Source organism: Lethenteron reissneri, chromosome 44, assembly GCF_015708825.2.
Source record: "Lethenteron reissneri isolate LAM-NWPU_2019-01 chromosome 44, ASM1570882v1, whole genome shotgun sequence".
In the NCBI taxonomy this organism is placed as follows: Eukaryota; Metazoa; Chordata; class Hyperoartia; order Petromyzontiformes; family Petromyzontidae; genus Lethenteron; species Lethenteron reissneri.
Genome location: NC_083822.1, coordinates 1,992,085 through 2,012,022, shown reverse-complemented (window position 1 = coordinate 2,012,022; position 19,938 = coordinate 1,992,085). Strand labels below are relative to the sequence as shown.

Genomic DNA, 19,938 nt, shown 5'->3' with positions numbered 1-19,938 from the left:
GCAAAACAAAATCGACTTTGTATTTCTTTGTTTTTGGTGCGGAGTTGAAGTACCTCCAATATAGACACGTGAATGGGGGGATGGGGGGATGGTGCAGGTTAGATGGCTTAAATAGATGGAACCAAAATGGAATGCATGAAAAACTTAATTTATGGGCAGCGAGATGCCCTTGTATTTATTGTAAAGGATTCTCCAGGAAGCAATAGATTGATATCTCACGTTCAAAAATGCTTACAAAACTAATCGGCTCATGTTGCCGCAGGGACGCACCTATGAATGTAAGATTGAAGAAGGGGCTGTACATTATCATTATTATAAAACATGTATACATAGTTCAAGTGAAACCTCTAACCACTTACATCTATTTAATGTTATGACCTCTGCTGCCACACTCGAACCATGTAAGCGCCTGTTATCGGTATGACACAGATAAAACAGATACATGGCCTTGCAGGAAACGAGAGGTGGTGTGAATGCCCATTATTTGTCCCACTAACGACTGAAGAATGCATGCAAGCCACAGCTGTAGTGTTTGCAGGAACTTTCCACTCGGTCACCGCTCTCTTGTCCTGAATCTGACTCCCCCCGCTCGCTTAACCCCCCCACTGCTGACCTTTTCGGCCCTGGAGTGGATAAATTCCGTGTCAAGCCAACCACCACCAGGGCGTATTTCATAAAATCGTTTACGCTCACACACTCTCAATACATTAAAACAAGGCCGGCTGACCGGAACATAAACTCTAGCGGTGAGAACACGAATCCCATTTTCCTACTTTGTTTAAGTCAATACACGCACACAATGGGGTTCATGTTTTGATGTTTGTTGTTGAGAGAGTATTCAATGGGCTGTGTGGTGCTGTGGCAGCAATAGCTCTTGACTGACATTCAGAAGAAGGCTGTGACACCAAAATTCCCAGTTGGGAATCAATTCCGCAAATCGTTCCTCCGGGTTCAATACACTATTGAGTTCAACTTCATGGGGAATCAACCGCAGTTGTCCTATAAATAAAGTCCATGTGCCATAGGAATGAGGAATTTTCGCTAGTGGCCTTCAGCCTCTGCAAGAGATGTTAACTACCTCGCCCTGTATACAGGATTTCGCGGGTTCGATCCCGACCCTGACGCCTGCTGTACATTTGGAGTTTGCGTCTTTCTATCTCCCCGTGATCACGTGGCTTTTTCTCCGGGTCCTTTTGGCTGTTATACATTTCCACATGATCAGCCACTTCGTTCAGTTAACATTTGTAATAGCCAGGTCGCTTCTAAAAAAATAGCTATATAGCTCAGTGATTTGCTTACCTTTTCTATACTTCACACTCATATCGTGTATTGTTGTAACATTCAGACCTGCCATACTGGACATCTGTGAAAAACAGCTTCATAGCTCAACGGATTTATAGATTTATAGTTCAAACACCAAATAGATACCGATTGCAAGGCATCAAGTCTGCATTTACCACACATAGCTGTTAACTCTACGGTTTACCCCGTATACTTGTGTAGTGCTCTTAAATGAAGATAAACACTACGTGGTTGGAGGCAATCCGTTTATTAACACTTCCTTTAATCAGGATCTTTTCGGAGCTGGTTCTATAATTGGTGTAGACGTCCTACACCCTATACACGAGGCTATTGCAGCTCCACGACTCGATGACGTGACCTGACCCACCGAAGGTTACTCACTCAATGGACCCTCGATCATCTCCGTGCTCCCTTTTTATTCTGTTGCGCGCTCTATCCCCCCTAGTGGCGGATATACCGTCATTACACTCGACCCTCGATCATTTCCGCGCCTTTCCTTCACCCTGTTCAGCGCTGCCTTTCTTTCACCCTGTTCAGCGCTCTATCCCCGTAGTGGCAGATATACCGTCACTACACTTGTACAGGGAAATTGAGTTTTCAGGTCCGTACGGCGTACAGCCATTTCAATATAGTCAAAACCCACCATAATTTGTCTATTTGTTTGTGTTTCTCACTTGTGATTAGACTTCGTAGCATGAACGTTGAGATTTATAAGGGCACGGGGTGACCAATGAGGTCTGCATTGGTATGTAATAAGGTAGGCACTGATAAAGGATTGACAGGTATGTAGATAGAACCTGCTTAACCCGAGCTGTTAATGCTGTGGCGTTTGCATCGCCTTTGTGCTGTTCGCTTTTTGGCTTGCTTTGCTACACAACACTGGCGAGACAAGGCCATAAAGGAGGATGCCTCTGGTGTAGGCCAATAGGTTTTAAGGAGAATGCATACATAATTATCAAAGTATATCTTCCATAATAGAGGTTTTGGGTTAGAGCTGACACTTTCTTAGCTCGATGAATGAGCGTCTTGATAAAAGCAGATTCCTGTGCGGGGCAGTAGTAGAACACGCGTGCCAACAAGGGCACTCAACTGATTTTGATAATGTTGAAGTTTCGTGAAAAACTAGCTACTACTGACCAAGACTAATTAGATAATCGATCGAAATTGAAAGAAATCAAAATAACTTTAACCGTTCGGATAGCTACCGTCTTAGTGCTGCATGGAAGCGAATCATCAAATAATACATTATTTAAATGAATTTCTACAAAGGGCAGTGTACTTCAATAGGGATTACCGATGGTAGGGCTATTTTAATAAACACAATAGACAGGAGGGACAAGTTTAAAGGGCTCGCATAATGCACATGTATAATGTCCGTTGCCTCAGTAATCTCCCCCACCCCCCACATTGTGCAAGAGGGCAGCAGGGTGGTCAACATATCTACGCCTCTATATAAGGAACGAAACAGGAAGACTTCTCCACAAATCTGGCTGTCGCCTGATGAAGCTAGTTGTAATTACTGGCGAAACGTCGTACTCACTTTGTAAATGTTGTGGCTTGGGTCTCCAACACACTGGTGTGCTGTAATAGTGACGAATTGGCATGTTTTGTTTACGTGACAACCCTTACTAGTTGGCTGTGTCGGGTGGTTGTGGGTTTTAACGACAGATTTATATATTTGGTCACGAAAGCCTACGTGTTAAACAAAGTATATCTGTGCGTATGTTTCACCACCAGCATACCAGGCGAGGTAGTTAACATCTCGCCACTGTGGCGTGTGATGAGATCTATTCGGGTAGAACAGCTCGATGGATTGTGGTATTGAATAGAACCTTGAGAGAGAACCTCGAGAGATGACAATAAGTAAATATTCTGTGACGAGGCACGTGTTTATAGGGTTATAGTACTTGCATTTGGAGAACATCCTAACAGCTAACAGCGAACACTTATAAATCTGATACGAACTTTTTTTTTTTACTGAATCTCTCATGAGGAAATTGCGTTTGGTTACACAAGCTATCGTTTAAAAAAAATGCAGAGTTCACGTTTGTGTTGTAGCGACTGACTGCGTCGTGTCCGCTGTCAAGTTATGTGAACAACGTGTGAACGAGTGACGCGTTCTGGCTGGTGCTGCGATTTTAAAACCGTGATAATCGTAACAGCACACGCGTGTGTGGGGAGCGGTAGTGTAACGGTTAGCGCTCTGCGCTACGAACCCGGCGATCCGAGTTTGATTCCAGCTTACGGCCAACATCAGTGACGATTGTGAACCGGTCCTGGCCCTCCCCTAGCTCGACTCAGCCTGAAATGAATACCTGGTGTGGTGTGTTAACATCGCCACTAGGCGGCCAGGCGTGGTGCTGGGCACCCACCCCCTCGTGTACCTTCATAGCTGTTCGCTAACAGAACTTGCCCCAACAATCTGTTAAGACTACATGGGGGCTCTTTGTCTTTCGTGTGGTGCGAAGGGTCCGATTCAATCGTTTGTGTGCGTGACTGAGGTGGAGTTCTGCACGATCACCCTCTGTCTGCTTTTGTTGTTTTTGTTGTTGTAAGAGACGTTATGAGATAGAGCCTCTAGTTTGAGTGGGACTGCGGTGCAAACATCGTGCTGTGTTGCTTTATGTTGCACACTCGAAATGAAGGACGTGGGCAGGTGCTCCAAATCGAGGGCAAACACGTTTATTGTGGTTAATCTGTAAGATGCAACAGCACGTGTGTCACACACAGCAATTCTTGAACGAGTCGCCATTAACCATGTGACTGGTGTACAAGTGCGGTTATTCAATAACACTGCCAGACACCTACAGGCCCAACTCAGTTATCACATGCTGCTGTACACACATGCACACAGCACATCAGGACTTTCACAGATCCACACTCCACTCCCTTGCTGCACAAGGAAATAATTAAAATAGTGGTCCATTCTCTTTGGTTCTTTCGGCAAAGTCACGTAGGTAGAAACATAATAGATGACGATGTTTCGATCGCAACACAAGCAATCGTCATCAGGTGGGACAACCACAACAATAAAAAACTGCTGAAGTAGGCAGCCACAGCAAGAAAAAAACTGATGACGTTAGCGCCTACTTCGGCAGTTTTTTCTTGCTGTGGTTGTCCCACCTGATGACGATTGCTTGTGTTGCGATCGAAACGTCGTGACCTATTATGTTTCTACCTACGTGACTTTACCGAAAGAACCAAAGAGTATGGATTCCTGCAGTCACGAGCTTCAAATCAAGATTCAGTGGTCCATTCCTAATGTGCCACATCTAGAAGTAGGCAGGTCGTCACGTGCCAACACACAAATGAATTGTGTTTGAGAAGGAAACGTCAAATTCAATTATGATCTATAAAATTTATTTTTTCTTCTTCTTCAAAGAGTTAGATGTTCCATATGGGAGGTTGGAATGGGTGCGGCGAAATTCTTCACACTCAGTCGTAATTCGCCATTCATGTTTACATCAGATGCGTGTGAGTAGTGTAAAAGCTGAATTGACCATCAGAGCCTATAAACCTGCTATGGTCCATGCAGCGCCATATAGTTAAGAGTGTCGACAACTAAATCACAACGGTAGCTGTCAGAACGAGAGCCAAGTGCCACCGGCGTTATTAACTCGCTATATTGATACGACTGTGATTTTATGGAGAGACATGTTTTTTTACAACTGGACTTGTATGAATGAGCTATTTGATATTTAACGTGCTGGTTATGTCAGTCAGCCATGGCAATCCTATTGGTATCCCTCCTTTCTCACACTAGTCCACATTCTACACGAATTCCTCTTACAATCTCCATCTCACACACGCACACTCTCCTCGCTGTCTATCTTGGCTTCACAACCTGTTCAGAATTGTAATGTATAACTTAACTCAAGATAAACCAGTCCCAGAGCATTGCTTGCGTTAAACCGCTGCTGCTGAAAAAGTGTACTACCAGCAGGCTGTCTGATTGATGGGATGTCTAAATACCTACTTTATTCACCCAGGAATGTCTGTCCTTAACGCTCGTGACGTTGCTCCAGATCGAACAGCCCCCCTCATTAATATTTATGAGCAGCTGACGTCCTCAAAATGGAAACCCCCCACCCCTCCTCATTAATAATCATGAGCGGGTGACGTCACTCAATATAGAGTACTCCCCCCCCCCTCACTAATAATCATGCGCAAGTGACGTCCCTCCAGATCGAACAGCCCCCCTTATTAATAATCATGAGCAGGTGACGTCCTCCACATGGACACCCCCCCCCCCCCCATTATTATTACTCATTACCTACTATAATGAGCCAAGAATGTCTGTGTGCAATGCTCGTGGCATCACTACACGGCGACCAGCGATCTCCGTAACGCTAATGAGACATAGAAGTAAAAAGGACGTCATGATGAACAAGGGATTATAAACTTAAAATTAAATAGTTCTGTGTCACCGCGCCCTAACAAATTGAACACGAATTGATGCAATGAATATCACGTCGCGGTCTGATTTTCGCTTGCAAGTTTCAGATTTACTGCAATACACCCGTCCTTGGACGGGCAAAAGACTATTTATATATTTATCCTTTATCAGAATCAGAATATCGATTTTTGCTGGAGGAATCCGATGAGCTGTAAAGCACTTAGAAAACACAGTTTCACAGATGTGAATGTTACAGGTGTGCGAATGAGGCGTGTCGCCTTCGTAGTTACATTGTTGCTCGTGCAATTGGACAGCATTGCCCCCCGCCCGCTCGATTGTAGAAAACAACTCAGGAGAGCAAACGCCACAAACACCACAAACACCACCTACCACTGCGCGCAGTAGCTCGCACTCCCACGCTCTCCCACACAGGTTACGGCTGTCAGTAGTCGCCCTGCCCTCGTTCGGACGCACTCTTCCTCCCTCTCTGGGGGTATTCATCATCTTGTCTCCTCCTATCCACGCCGGGTGCGCGAGGCGGTCCGCCACGAATCCGTCACCGCTCTTATCGCATTTTGCGAGATAAAGGAACCCCCCCCCCCCCCATTGTTGTTGTTATTTGCATCATCACGAGCGTGTGTCTACATCAGTGGTTCTCAACCTGGGGGGTGGGGGTAACGCGGACCCCCTGGGGCTAACGCAGACCCCCTGGGTCTGTCCCTGTGACTCTCCTGCGATCAGCGAGCCTTCGACACTTTCACGTGGCCTCCAAGTGCACCTGGCCTGGCAATGTCCCAGGTGGTGGGGGATTATGTGAGGCGATTTGTAAATGTGTGAAGTTATATTGCACGCGAGAGAGTCACCGGTGAATAATTCAACGTGTGCGAATCCGCCAATGTAAAATACCTACGATAAAAATGTCAAATCCATACGGTTAACCTTGAACGATATAAGATCGTAAACAATGCTGGTTTCCAAGAGTAACCAGCGTGCGGGAACAACTTACGTCACGCTTGCAGAGCGAACGTTGACTTTTTAAATCCTTTATATTAAGTTCACTTGCTTGCTTGCTTGCGCGCTTACGACCGTGAAAATCTTTCGGTCGTTTTTTAACCCACTTCCCGTGATCCAATCGAGCTGACATTTTGCACACAGACTCGTTATGCGTGACAATTTATTTTCCTGAAATTTTTTTTCCAAAATTTTCAACATTTTTGGAATTTTTTTTTATATTTAATTACCAATTGCTTAATGGTGGCAGGCAATCATCTGACCCATAGGTGGCAGCCATCTCAAGCCAGTGGACGAGAGGACTCTAGCCGCTCGTTTCAAAGACCAATGTGGGCTGGGTTGTGGCCCATTGAACACGTACTGTAATTTATTGTCTTGCTCTTTGTAAGAAACTGATGCCACGCATATAAAGGATTTATAGTGAAAAACTTTGTTTTTACGGGTTATTTTTTTATTTAATTCGCTTGCAAGTTACGAGTGAGTTAGGAATTTACCTCAGAAAACGGACAATTGAAACAAAACTCAACAAAGGAGGGGTCACAGTAGCCACAAAAAGGTTCAGAACCACTGGTCAGCCGTGTGTGGGTATGTTAGTTAGAATCTGTGTGTGTGTGGGTATGTTAGTTAGAATCTGTGTGTGTGTGGGGATATGTTAGTTAGAATCTGTGTGTGTGTGGGTATGTTAGTTAGAATCTGTGTGTGTGTGGGGATATGTTAGTTAGAATCTGTGTGTGTGAGTATGTTAGTTTGAATCTGTGTGTGTGTGGGGTTATGTTAGTTAGAATATGTGTGTGGGGTGTAGGTTAGTTAGAATCTGTGTGTGTGGGTATGTTAGTGAGAATCTGTGTGTGTGGGTATGTTACTTAGAATCTCTGTGTGTGGGGGGTATACGTACGAAGGAGAGGGTCGTTGTCGCGCCCTCTTACCTTTTTACTCATGACCACCGACGACCCTCCGTAGATGCCCAGTATGGGGATGGCCGTTTGGGAGGAGAAGACATCCAGGACTTGGCCGATGGCCTCCTGGTGGGTGTCATCTCCGAACAGGATCCCGTGCACCTTCTTGCGGGCGATGAGGTCGCACAGCTCCACCATGATGCTCACGGGGTTCGTGTCATTGATGACCGACGTGATGACGTTGACCGAGATGGGCAGGCTCGGCAGCTCCTTCCTGTCGGCGGCGCCCTTGGTGAAGAGAAGGTACGAGGTACCCCCGAACACCACCGCGACATTCACCACTGGGTGGTCGCTCCCTTTGGCGCCGGGGTCCCCCGCTGCGCTCTCCGCTACCGGCGGTGGCAGCAGTAGCAGCAGCAGGGTGAGGAGGAGGTGGAGGAGGCATCCGACGAGGTCGCGAGTGCCCATGCTAAAGCAGCACGATGCCATCTGCGAAAGAGAGAGCGAGCTCTCCGTTGGCCAAGGACAGCAAAGCTGTGGCGGTATTCGTGCGACTATGGCCATGCAACCAAAACTATGGACCACAGAGTAAACCACTGTAGTAGTCTACACTGCTTCAACGGAGGAGGAGTAGAAAGAGGAGGAGTAAAAAAAGGAGGAGGATAAAAAGGAGGGGGAACAGAGTGAGGAGGGGGGAAGAACTGCACGGACTCTCGAAGCCCTCTCTTCTTGGCTATCAGAACTCGACATTGGCATTCATCTCCTGAGAATACATATATATATATTGCTGCTGCAATCATAAGAATGGAGTAGCAGGGCTATTTGTATCCGCGACGTTGCTTGCCCGGATACATCATCATAATACTGTGATGAAGCACCGGAGCCATCTCGAACCTCGCACATTCAGCATGACAACCCAACCTCTCACGGTGGCAGTTCCCGATCTCACGCATTTCACGGGCGTGAGAGTGGGTTCCCTTCCTCGGTCTCACGCTGGCCCTAGGCAATCGCAGGTCACTCCGCCGGACACGCTGATGTATCGCCCATAATTCAACTTTGAGAAGTATGTAATGCAATCGTTCTATTACGTGTCTTTTTGCGCTGGCCGATGGATGTACATACTATTTACAGGCGGCTGTGCTGTGTAGGGCGATTGTAAACGCTATATTGTCGCGTGCATGCTGCCTGTAGGTAAAAAACAAGGTTACAATATTAAACCAACCCTGTTGGGAATGAGTCATCACCTGCAAGGTTTGTATGCGCGCATAGGCGGGTGGGAAATCGATTCATTAAAATACATTCTTGAAAATAATCATCCCACTAAATAACGCCACCAAATAATTGCATCTCGATGTTATTGTTGGTATAGCAATTGAGTTTATGCCGTAGTGAAACAGAGAGCGAGACAAAGTAAGCAACGCGTTTTTAATTTCCCCTTTAAATCGCAATAATTTATCACGCTCGTAACTTGGGAACCCACGTGTATCCTAAAATACCGATTACCACGAGGAGTTAGCATGCGCATCTGAGTGCGGGGAGTGGGCGCGATACAATGCGAGCTGAAGGGAGCACGCACGGAGCATAGGAGAGGGAGGATCCGATCTTCCCCACCGGATTCCCCACTTCACACAACGGGGAATTGGGCAAGGCGGCGTGGTAGCCACCAACCTCTGCATTAGGATGCACAGCACTGTCAACTAAAGTAATCGCCTGGTATGGAGGACGTCGTGGGTTCGATCCCGACCCTGACGCCTTGTTGTATATTTGGAGTTTGCTTCTGTCTCTCTCTCTCTCCCCGTGGTCGCGTGGTTTTTTCTCCGGGTCCTCCGGTTTTTTCCCCTTTACACATTTAGGAACATGAGTTCGTTTAGACAAATTTGCCGCTATACATTTTCCACACGACCATAAGCCACTTCGTATAGCGCGATCATGTGTAGCCAGGTCGCTTCTGAAAAGAGCTATTATTAGCTCAGTTGAGGGCCTTAAATAGAAAAATAATACAAAAAGTGTGCGAAGACTGAGAGATGACCGAGCTGTATGTTACACGCTAAAGTGAACGGTGCAATTGTGGCGGCGGAGGGGGTGTAGTGGGGTGTGGGGGGCACGGCGTGAGTTTTCGATTGAGAGAAGCGGGGGAAGGTCCGACAGAGGGCGCGTGCGGGCCGCACTGCGCGCCCCGGGAGACCGTCAGCCCGAGCGCCCACCTCAAGAACGCTTCCCCAGCACCGGGGTTCGGCACGCACATCTCACACACCCCTCCCCACTGTGCCTTTGGCCGCGAGTCGCAACATCCGCATAAGGCCCCCCACTCATCGTTGCTCACGTCCCACTCGGAAAATTGAGGTGATCGGGAGGTGCTGCTATTTTTGTTTTGTTTTATATCGGCGCAGAGAGATGATAGGCGAGGTCTGTCGAAGTTGGGGTTTAAAAGCTAGGATCTAATGTCTGGGCAACTGTTGTTCCAGCAAAAACTGAATTTCATCCAAGGTGGTGCTATAACAGCAGCAGCTACATGGACGCAGTTATATTAAAATTGCATACGCGTTACAAATGCATTGTGCTGGAAGATAGCATCTTGTTATAATACAGGCCACTGTGCATTACTTATTTGGCAAACAAGTTTGACAGCAAGTAACGTGTGTTATGGGTTAAATACAAATTATAAATAGCCCGAGGCTAACGCATGGTTTTAATACACGGGAATGTAAGATGCTGTAAATAAAATCTCATATTGGGTTGTTTTTGTATGTACGCAAAATGAATCCGTATTAAGTTATTCGTATTCTTTAGGTCGTTACGGTTTAGCTTTGCATTTAAATCATGCATTTTTTAAATTATATTTACAGTTGTTTCAATCTTATCTATTAAAGGGACATGACGCAATCGTCATTCGTATGTCAATTTGAGGTAGAGAAACAGCAGCGCTTAACGGCACGATTCGCCATTCCGACTCATTAATAGCCGCACGAATTCAAAGTTACGCATCATGTCCCCCAGCACCCAAGGGAGACCACAGTCGCCTTTGCCTCTTTGCAACAACAACAACAAACAAATGACGGCTGCGCGGCTAATGAAGAGACACATTCAAATGGGTCTGGCTTCGCGGTGCCGATTTAAGGCACGGAACGCCAACATCGCGGAGGCTAAGATGCAATGTTGGTGAGCGCGGCGCGTGGCCACTGCTTAACACGCGGGGCTCGCGCAGCCTGCAGAGCGCCGAGAACTCTTCCCGAGTGGCCTCGCACGGCGCCTGCACGGCGCCTGCACGCCCGCCGCGGCCTCAGCGCCGAACGCACGTCAATGGTGACCACGGCTGATCGTTCCTGCAGATAGCGCGTGACATATTTGCTGCTGGTGAACAATGGGATCCATCAAACGCCACCTCGATTTCACGAATGGACAAGCCGAGTTCAATTTGGTGACACTTGTTCATTATTATTATGCAGCCTTATATTAAAACACGCCACTAATGTGTACATGTGCGTATCAGTCGGTTTAACAAACAGAGACGCGCGGATTGTGTCGCTTTGCAGAGGAGTGCACCTACCAACACGCCGGAGGAGCGCAGGACGATGTGCTTTCCCTGCGAGGATGGGCTAAGGAAAGACCTCCTCTGGACACCGATAAAGATGCGCAAAATTTCGGCCTAAATTATCTGCGCAGGCGTTTTGAGTCCGTCTTCCTGTACGGGAATTTGAGCTCCATGCTTGCTCTCGGCCCAACCCCTCTTCCTCTTCTCATGAACCTATTATATTCCACGCGGCGGACTCCGCCGTCGATTCAGTTGTCATCCCCCAGCCAGAGGGGGCGAATGTTGCCCCCTCCCCCGCCTTGGAATGGAACGCCGCCCCCCCCCCCGCACCTCTAATCTCGAGCCCACACGACGCGCGCGCGCTCGCTCGCTGGGTTGACAAACTCGAGACGTAATTAGAGTTTCAGGACCACGGACAGCGCTCGGCGAACTTGACTCCCGCCCCCCTCTCCGCCTCCCTCTCGTGCGATCGCCGCTTCTTCTTCTTCTCCAGGCTTCAGTTTGTTCCCCCCCCCCCCACCATCAGCCCCCTCCCCCTAATGACTGAAGATACATATATGCCCTGGCGTCGAGAATTTACGAAATTGTTGTTGTTGTAAAATACCCAAACGCGTTGTTTGGATGATGGTCAAGGTGTTTCCGATTTATTAACGCAGGTCAATATTTCACGTCCACCCAGAGGACGTGACAGCGAGTAAAACGAGCCTCTTTGTCCAAAAAACGCGATCGGCCTTTGTAATGTTTTTTCTTCTTCTCCCGAGGAACCCAGTTTTCACCACACGGCAGCGACAACGACCATCGATCGCATTCTGGCGCCTCCACAATTCCGAACGGGATTCAGGAGTGCCGCATGAATAGACGGAGCCTCGTCCGCTCATCTCACGATTTCGCACGCGCGCGACCGCGAATGCGGCAGGCTCCCTGTGCTCCTCGCTGCATCGCGCTTCCGAAGTGAAAGCAGCCTACGCGGGGTTTTTTTTTCTCTTCTGTCTGTCTGTCACAGCAACGGCACCGCTCTCTGTCTTCTCAACCACGGAGAGCGGAGAACAGGTGCACACGACGGCGTGCGGCGCTGCGCATCTCGTCTGCCTTAGAAACACCTCCTGGTGGAGAATGTGCCATCAGTATTCTGCTTGCAGGGGAGCCTGCTGCAGAGGACCCGGCCACGCGCACTTTAGAATGGTGCGGCCAACTGGGGAAAAGCGCGAATAGCAACCGAAAAGCAAACCTCAATGAATCGCCCTGTCAGCCGGATGACCCTGACAATTGTTTTGTTTGTTTGTTTCAAAGCCCTCCTCCCGCTGTCTCGCTCATGACGACTACGTTTGAATGCATTACAACTGCCGCGCGCCCACGGGGATCGGTCAATTTGAATAGATGGCAATCCCTGATGTGAGTATTTGACATTGTTCCCCCCCCCCCCTCCTCTCTTTCTATCCATGAGAATTGTACGTTGCCTTTCGGGTGGTTACACGTACCGGGCGCAAAGTACGCCGTAATGTACGGTCGCTTAACATATATGATTTGTAACCCTTTGTACAATCCACAGCTGGATGAAGTGAAGGTGTTTTTTTTACGCACACTTCACCATGGTGGGCATTGCGGCTTAGTGAAGGGGTGGGGAGGGGTGAGGTGGAGAGGCGGGGAGACACATTTGGTCCAGGTATAATTCGTCACTGATTGTTAGCCGTGCCCTTAGTTCGTGGCGCGTCGGCGCTAGTCACCAGCGCTACCCCCTCCCCCTCCCAGTACGCTTCAAAACTGTAAATCAACATTTTTTTGACTGTGTTTCGCTGCCGACATTTCAAACGGCGCAATCAATAACGGGGGGGGGGGAGCGGCGGGGGGTGAGGGGCTTGCTTCGCATTGCGCGCGGCCCGCGTGTACCGGGCACGCAATCCCATCGCGCTGGTAACGGCGAGCCAGTGGCAGTGGCGAATCCGCGTTCCAAAAATATCGCCGGTCGCTCGCGCATCGCGTGCACGTGCACAGCGCGGGTTCATCTTCACGGCTTGACAATCAAGCGGCGGGTAACTACAGAAACGAGCATTTTTTTTACTTACAATAAGCTGCGCTCGCAAGTCTATTAACCGGCTAAAATTGGAATATGTTATCTTTTTAGAGAGTCTGCTGAATCTCAATCAATGCGGGACCCATGTGGGAATGCGGCCCCGCACATTGCGTGATTGCTAGTAGAAGATCTATAATGGAAAAAAACCCGAATTTGGCGCACGGGCATAATTATAATATATTCAACTGGAACGCACGTTGATGCTGTGCGTATGGAATGCCTAAGATTAGGCCGGTAATACATATCACCTCATTTACGCTGAACCGATTGAATAATTATCTAAGCACTGCTGTTAATCCATTTCAGGGGGGGAGGGGGTGACTATACTTCACCAATCTGGGTTGGTTGGTGGGTGGGTGAGCAAGGACCGGTTCAGATCACATTTAAATGCACACCACGTGTTTAGGGAGCTAACCGCAAAGTGTCCACGCAACTGCAAATATGGAAACGGAACATCTTAAGGGAATGTACGGCAACAATCCCTTTGCCTCTCTCTGCCAGTCCGCAGTTGAATAAGGGGCTGTCTTGCCACGCCCGTGTCGCTCATTCGGGGCCTTGCTGAGCCAACGCTTCAATGACGCCGATCAGTGCAGTGGTCCCCGTTAATGGGATCGCAGACTGGAGTTCGGAGCATCGCTCGCTTTACCACCGATGGGGGTTTTTGTGTGTGTCAGCCTTGGCCAGTACAGTCACCGCGAGGCTGCGATGTTCAAATCGCAGCGCACCACGAGCCTCCTGCACTCTCAGTAGCCTCGATGCGCCACCCAACTCACGTCGGCAGGATTGCAGCACTGCTTTGTGCGTGCGTTAGTGCGCGCATAACTTTTGCACGAAGATTCAACGTGCGTGTCACTGAGAGGCGATTCGTAATTCTGCTAGTTATTTGCGAGTTGTTTGATAGTTATTGCACTCAGCATTTTACATCCGGAATGTAAAAGAGACGTGCATTGAGATTATGTAAACTATGTTGCTGCTATAAATGTCCAAATGATAAGCCACTGTGTTGAGCTATCATTTGTGGCGAGGTCGCTTTTGAAAAATAAATGAATGCCTCAGTGGGCTTTGGCTGGTAGGATGGGGATGGTTTAGTTTTATTCGTATGTGTTTGGGTGATTTGTTTACCTTTCTTGTACTTTCCACTACTATCGTGTTCTTGTATTATTTGTTGTTGTAACGTCCTTACCCGCCCCTATTGGACATCTGTGAAAAAAGAGCCTCATAGCTCATCGGTTTCATCATCCAGTATAAATAAAAATTCAGATTTTGAAGCTGCTACTGCTGCTGCGTTGGCAGAGGTGTACAATCACAAATAACAAAATAAATCAATACTCAACACATTCGTCAGTTAACACTGCGGCCTTAAAGGAAAAACATATGAGGTGCGACGTTTCGGGGCGATGGTCCTTTTTCATAGCGCATAGACGACTGGCGCTGAGCTTTCGTGTCTAACCAACAGAAGGGAGACAAAGGACTCTGTTTTAATCAACGATTACATTTGGCAATACGATGAAAACATTATTAGTCCACTGTCGTGCCATTAATGTTCAGCTTAAAGGTGATCACGGATTAAGATCACGCTCGTACATTTTTAACTGATGTTTTGCAATTAATCACTCATCTTGAAGCTCGCGCCTATGCTTTCCCATGCCCACGCACACGCCGTCAGTTTATTCTAATTGCCTCCATCAGTTTTATTATCCCTAAAAGCGCCGGTCGCAGCATGCCATTTAATCTTCAAAGAGCGTCCTGTTGCTGCTCCATTGCTTCCTCCACCTCCTCCCCTATATCACGTTGCCATGATGTGACACTGATAGAGCCGGACAATACACACACGCGACCGTAATGCACACAATGGAAAAGGCATCGCTGAGACCAGTTTGTCTCCAAGCGCCTGGGTCTCTCTCTCTCCTCGCTGTATAAAAATTCAGAGCAAAAGGACCAAGCGAGTCAAGACACAGGGCTGTCACTCAATCTGTTGAGCGTGCCACATTGTAGTGCAACAGTTTACCGCAGGGGTAGGTAAGTGGTGCACAGCTGCAGGTAATAAAATATCTGGCACTTTGGTAGGCACGGAGACCAAACATGGGCTGCTGCTGCTTCTCAATTATCTTGAGTGCATTATTGGACAACGCACAGCGAACAAGAAAACGTGCTCAGTTGTATTAAACCTTCTTAAAGGGTCCACAGTCCGTGTTCCTGTGCCCATTTTGAACGTTATAAGGACGTCGCTTCGCCCGAGTTCTGTTTCATAGGCATGTCTGTATTGTTTATATGAAGCCCTGCGTGACAAAGGTTGTAAGGGACTCTAAAACTAAAACTAATCTATGTTTTATTTGGCTAAGTAAGTCTCACTGAGCTACGTAGCTCTATTTTTCATTAGCGACCTGGCCATCACAACTAATGGCTCAGCGAAGTGGCTCATCGTGTGGAAATTTGTAGTAGCAGCCAAATAAATGTGGAGGGGAAAATTGGAGGACCTGGAGAAAAATCCACGCGACCACGGGGAGAGAGACACGCAAACTCCAAATATACTGCAGCAGGCATCAGGGTTGGGTTCGAACCCACGACCTCCTGCATACCAGACGAGGTAGTTAACATCTCGCTACCGTGGCACCCTCAAATCAAAACCAAAGGAGTGAATTTCCTCTTGAATTTAAATTAATAAACATTTCACTACGATTCGTGGATATATTTTTAAATAATAGGGCACCGTGTGCTATTTAATGACCAGTCTTTAACATAATGAAACATAAATAATTATTAGTTTCACATTTAAGTCCTTTAAAGCGAGGGCTTCCCAATTCTCGCCGGGTGCGGGTTACTTCACCACGCCTCACCACGCTGATCAGCGCGGGTTGGTGAACGTGGGGAGCACCAGACGTGTGAGCATGGAAGTACAGTGTGCCCGTTGATTCTGCTGCTGTGCCCCCCTGCTGCCCAAAACATTGGATGTGATCAAAGGCCACTATTAATATACAGTGACATAATACAGTAGAACCCCTCTTAACGACCACCCCTGCTAACGACGAATCGTTTAACGACGGGCCTCCATAGAGTCCAATGTGTAGTGTATAATGTAGTGTATAATAGTGTAGTGTATAGTGTAGCGTATAGTAGTGTTTAATAGAACCCCTATTAACGACCACTCCTGCAAACGACTAATCATTTAACGACGGGCTTCCAATGTGTTTGCTTACCAACCATTTCCCTGTTAACAACGGGCTTTTGTAGGTACAATAAATAGTAATTCATGCATTTATTAATCGTGTTTGTTTTAATATTGTGTGTTCATAATGTTGTTAGTATCTTTATGTAATAATATGAATTTTACAATATTATAAAGTACTTTTTTGGTGAAAAGGTGGGATAACTGTTGATGCTATCAGAACGAATTAAGACTTCAACGTGTATTTCCTGTACCTGCTTAACGACCAAATCACTTAACGACCTGATTCGTGGCAGTACCCCGGGGTACCAAATAATATAAAATGACGGAGGCAATTAAGTATTATATTTCTGGGACACACTGGGGAGACTCCGCGACGGGGGTAACAATCAATCCCAAATCCGTTCTACTCCTCGATGTCGAAACGCAGCGAGGACGATTTCGCTGAAACCCAGAACGCTCGTATGCACCGTAGTGGTGCATCGTGTACAGCTCGTCGAGATAAGTCGATTGCCGCATCGCCGACCATCAACAGACTAAAAATAAGTATAACCCGTAAAAACAAAGTTTTTCACTCTAAATCCTTTATATGCGTGGCGGCTAGAGTCCTCTCGTCCTCTGGCTTGAGATGGCTGCCACCTATGGGTCAGATGATTGCATTGCACCATTAAGTAATTGGTAATTAAATATAATATTTTTGTCCTAAACAGTGTAACATTTTGGAAATATTTTTTCACGAACATTAATTGTCACGCACAACGAGTCTGTGTGCAAAATGGCAGCTCGATTGGATCACGGGAAGTGGGTTAAAAAACGACCGAAAGATTTGCACGGTCGTAAGCAAGCAAGCAAGCACGCAAGCACGCAAGCAAGCAAGCAAGCGAACTTAATATAAAGGATTTAATGACTGCATCACGGAGATTATCCGAGAGCTGGGGTACTATGGGACCCCGGGGTACCGCCATATGATCCATATTAACGTTATTCAAATAACCGTGTGTATGTTTATATTTTAAGAGAAAGATGATGAGAATTCGTCAATATATCCTTATCGATTGTCATACATAGACAATAGATTGTTTTATTAAAGATATATAGTTTCCATTAAATTACTGCAGACATGACAGCAGTTGAGAAAATAATCACCGATATTTTTTGTAAATTAGCAGACGAAAATGTTACCAGCAGAGCAAGAGTCGTTTTACGTTTTAACTTAAAAAAATATATATGTTAAAGAATGCATTTGCACAACTGAACAAGTTGCTAAGCCACGTTTGTAAGGGGCGCATATGTTTTTTGTTGTTGTTGTGGGTAATTCCTCTGAGACTCGAGGTGCTGTTTAGAGACAGCAATCGCGCTCGCAGTGTGGGGGCCGTGAATGCCCAAAGACATAATTCCCCTGTTGAGTGGCGTGCACGTTCGCAGCTTCTCCTGCCACGTGTGTGCAACATCCGTCATCCGTGAAGCAACTCTCAGACGCCATTAGACCCAGCGCTCGGGATGAGTTGATAAGGATGTTGAGTCCATCTCAATCGTAAGACTTGTCCATCCAGTTTGTCTCTACATCTGCAGCAAGTAGCTGCAGGTTTAAATTTAAGTCTGCCTTGAAAACTCAACTCTTTAAACTGGCCTTTGACCCCCCCCCCCCCATAGCTCTGGCCGTTTACCCTGCAGGTTCTGTTTATTTCCTGCTTTCCATAAATGACGCATTGGGATCAACGGATGAAATGCGCCTTATAAATGTGTAGTGTTGTAAATAAAGGCGGACGATTTCGTGTCTTCTGTCCGGGCCACTTTATTACAGTTTGTTTATATAACACTTGCTTAGTTAAGCCGAGGATCCGCCTCCCGTCGCTCGTTCGCTCCCTCACTCGCCGCGTCCCTATCCCATTCCCTACTCTCCTTCCTTATCATATTCTCTACTCTCCATGTTCATCCTTCCCGGCTGCCGTGTCTCGCTGTCTCAGCGGGTTGATACCACGGTAGCCCCGGGGGTCAAGCGTGCCGACGTATGGACTGCGCTTACCCCTAGCGACCTTATCCTAGCCAACCCAGGTCCACACAGGACTACTCTCGCCCAAGACTATTCTAACTAGCTTGGCGGGTCCGGCTTCAGCTTCTCTTGTCTTCTGTCTTCATCATACTGACCCTCGGGCTCATTTTGCCGGTCTCATATATCCCTCGCGACCCCTTCCAGAACATTCTCCAGAAGATCCCTCTATGATTGGCAGATACCCGTCTATTGAATTCCGGTCCACCTCCCACCTTGTTTACCCCAACGGAATTACCTCAACGGTCTCCCTGACCTTAGCTGTTCTTGACATCCCCACGATGATTCTCACCAACCACCTCTTCTGGCTACCCAGCGCGGAAATGCAGCCGTTCTCAAATATGCGCGCGTTGAACCACTACAACTGTACATTATTATCATGTTGTATTTTAGTCAGCGCATGTCTTAATATGGAGAAATACATGGAAACAACGCAATGGTCGGATTGACCGATTTATGCAGAATGCAGAGACAAACGAACCAGAAACGTCTGACGCAAGATACAGTTACGACGAATACAACTGCTCCCACTCTCCATCGTAAAAATTTTATTTTGCATCGGTGAAATAAATCGCTCAAGGGCCCGTCAACGACAGCCACACATTCGCCCCGCGTGGCCAGCAACAAGCTGAACGGCTTCAGGCTCGGGCGCGTGGACGCCTGGGTGCGCGGCACCATCGCCTCCCACACAGGGCCACGCGCTTGCCCTGCCCTTCCTCTCGAATGGCCAAAAGGGGATTCGCACGTCGCACTGCGCTATCAATTAACTCGCGAGATTGTTGCCGTTCACCCCGCATCATACAGAGGCCTATAGACCCACACAGAAGATACCCATAGACTCACACAGCAGATACCCATGGACTCACACAGCAGATACCCATGGACTCACACAGCAGATACCCATAGACTCACACAGCAGATATCCATGGACTCACACAGCAAAGATCCATAGTCACACATAGAGCCATGGTTTCTTGTTGTTCCCCGCACCTCCGAATAGCACGTTTGGCTATGTACGTACGTCCAAATACACAGCAGGCGTGAGGGTCGGGATCGAACCACACGACCTCCTGCATACCGGGCGAGGGAGATAACATCTCGCCACCACGGCATCCTTAGGGGCCGTCCATAAATGACGTCACGCGATTTTGGACGATTTTTGACCCCCCCCCCCTCGTCACACGGCGTCACAAAAAGTCAGACCCCCCCCTCAAATATGACGTCACAAAGCTCGCCCCCCCCCCTCCCAAAAAATAAACATGCTTCAAATCGCGTTAAACTATTGTCATTGTAATGCGTATTTAATGTGGCGCTGCACTCTGATGTTGTAGGAAAAAACACTTATTAAAAAGTATATTTAATTAAGTTAAACTTGTCTATATTTATTTAAATTTGCGCATTTTGATGTGACGTCATATTTCTAACCCCCCTTAGGTGCGTGACGTAATTTATGGACGGCCCCTTATTATTGCTTTTAAGGTGGTGATACAGCATTCTAAGCAACAACATTGCCA

The 19,938-nt window shown here is 47.3% G+C and overlaps 1 protein-coding gene across 1 annotated transcript in view; it reads right to left on the bottom strand.

Moving 5' to 3' along the window:
* Positions 1-11,393, bottom strand: part of LOC133353671 (glutamate receptor ionotropic, NMDA 2C-like) — a 280,052-nt gene extending 268,659 nt beyond the window's left edge. Inside the window, exons 1-2 of the mRNA XM_061570100.1 lie at positions 11,153-11,393; positions 7,636-8,094 (exon numbers count right to left, since the gene is read on the bottom strand). Of these exons, the coding sequence (XP_061426084.1) occupies positions 7,636-8,094 (459 nt within the window). The 5' untranslated portion in view covers positions 11,153-11,393. The remainder of the gene's footprint in view (positions 1-7,635; positions 8,095-11,152) is intronic.
* Positions 11,394-19,938: the final 8,545 nt, after the last annotated feature.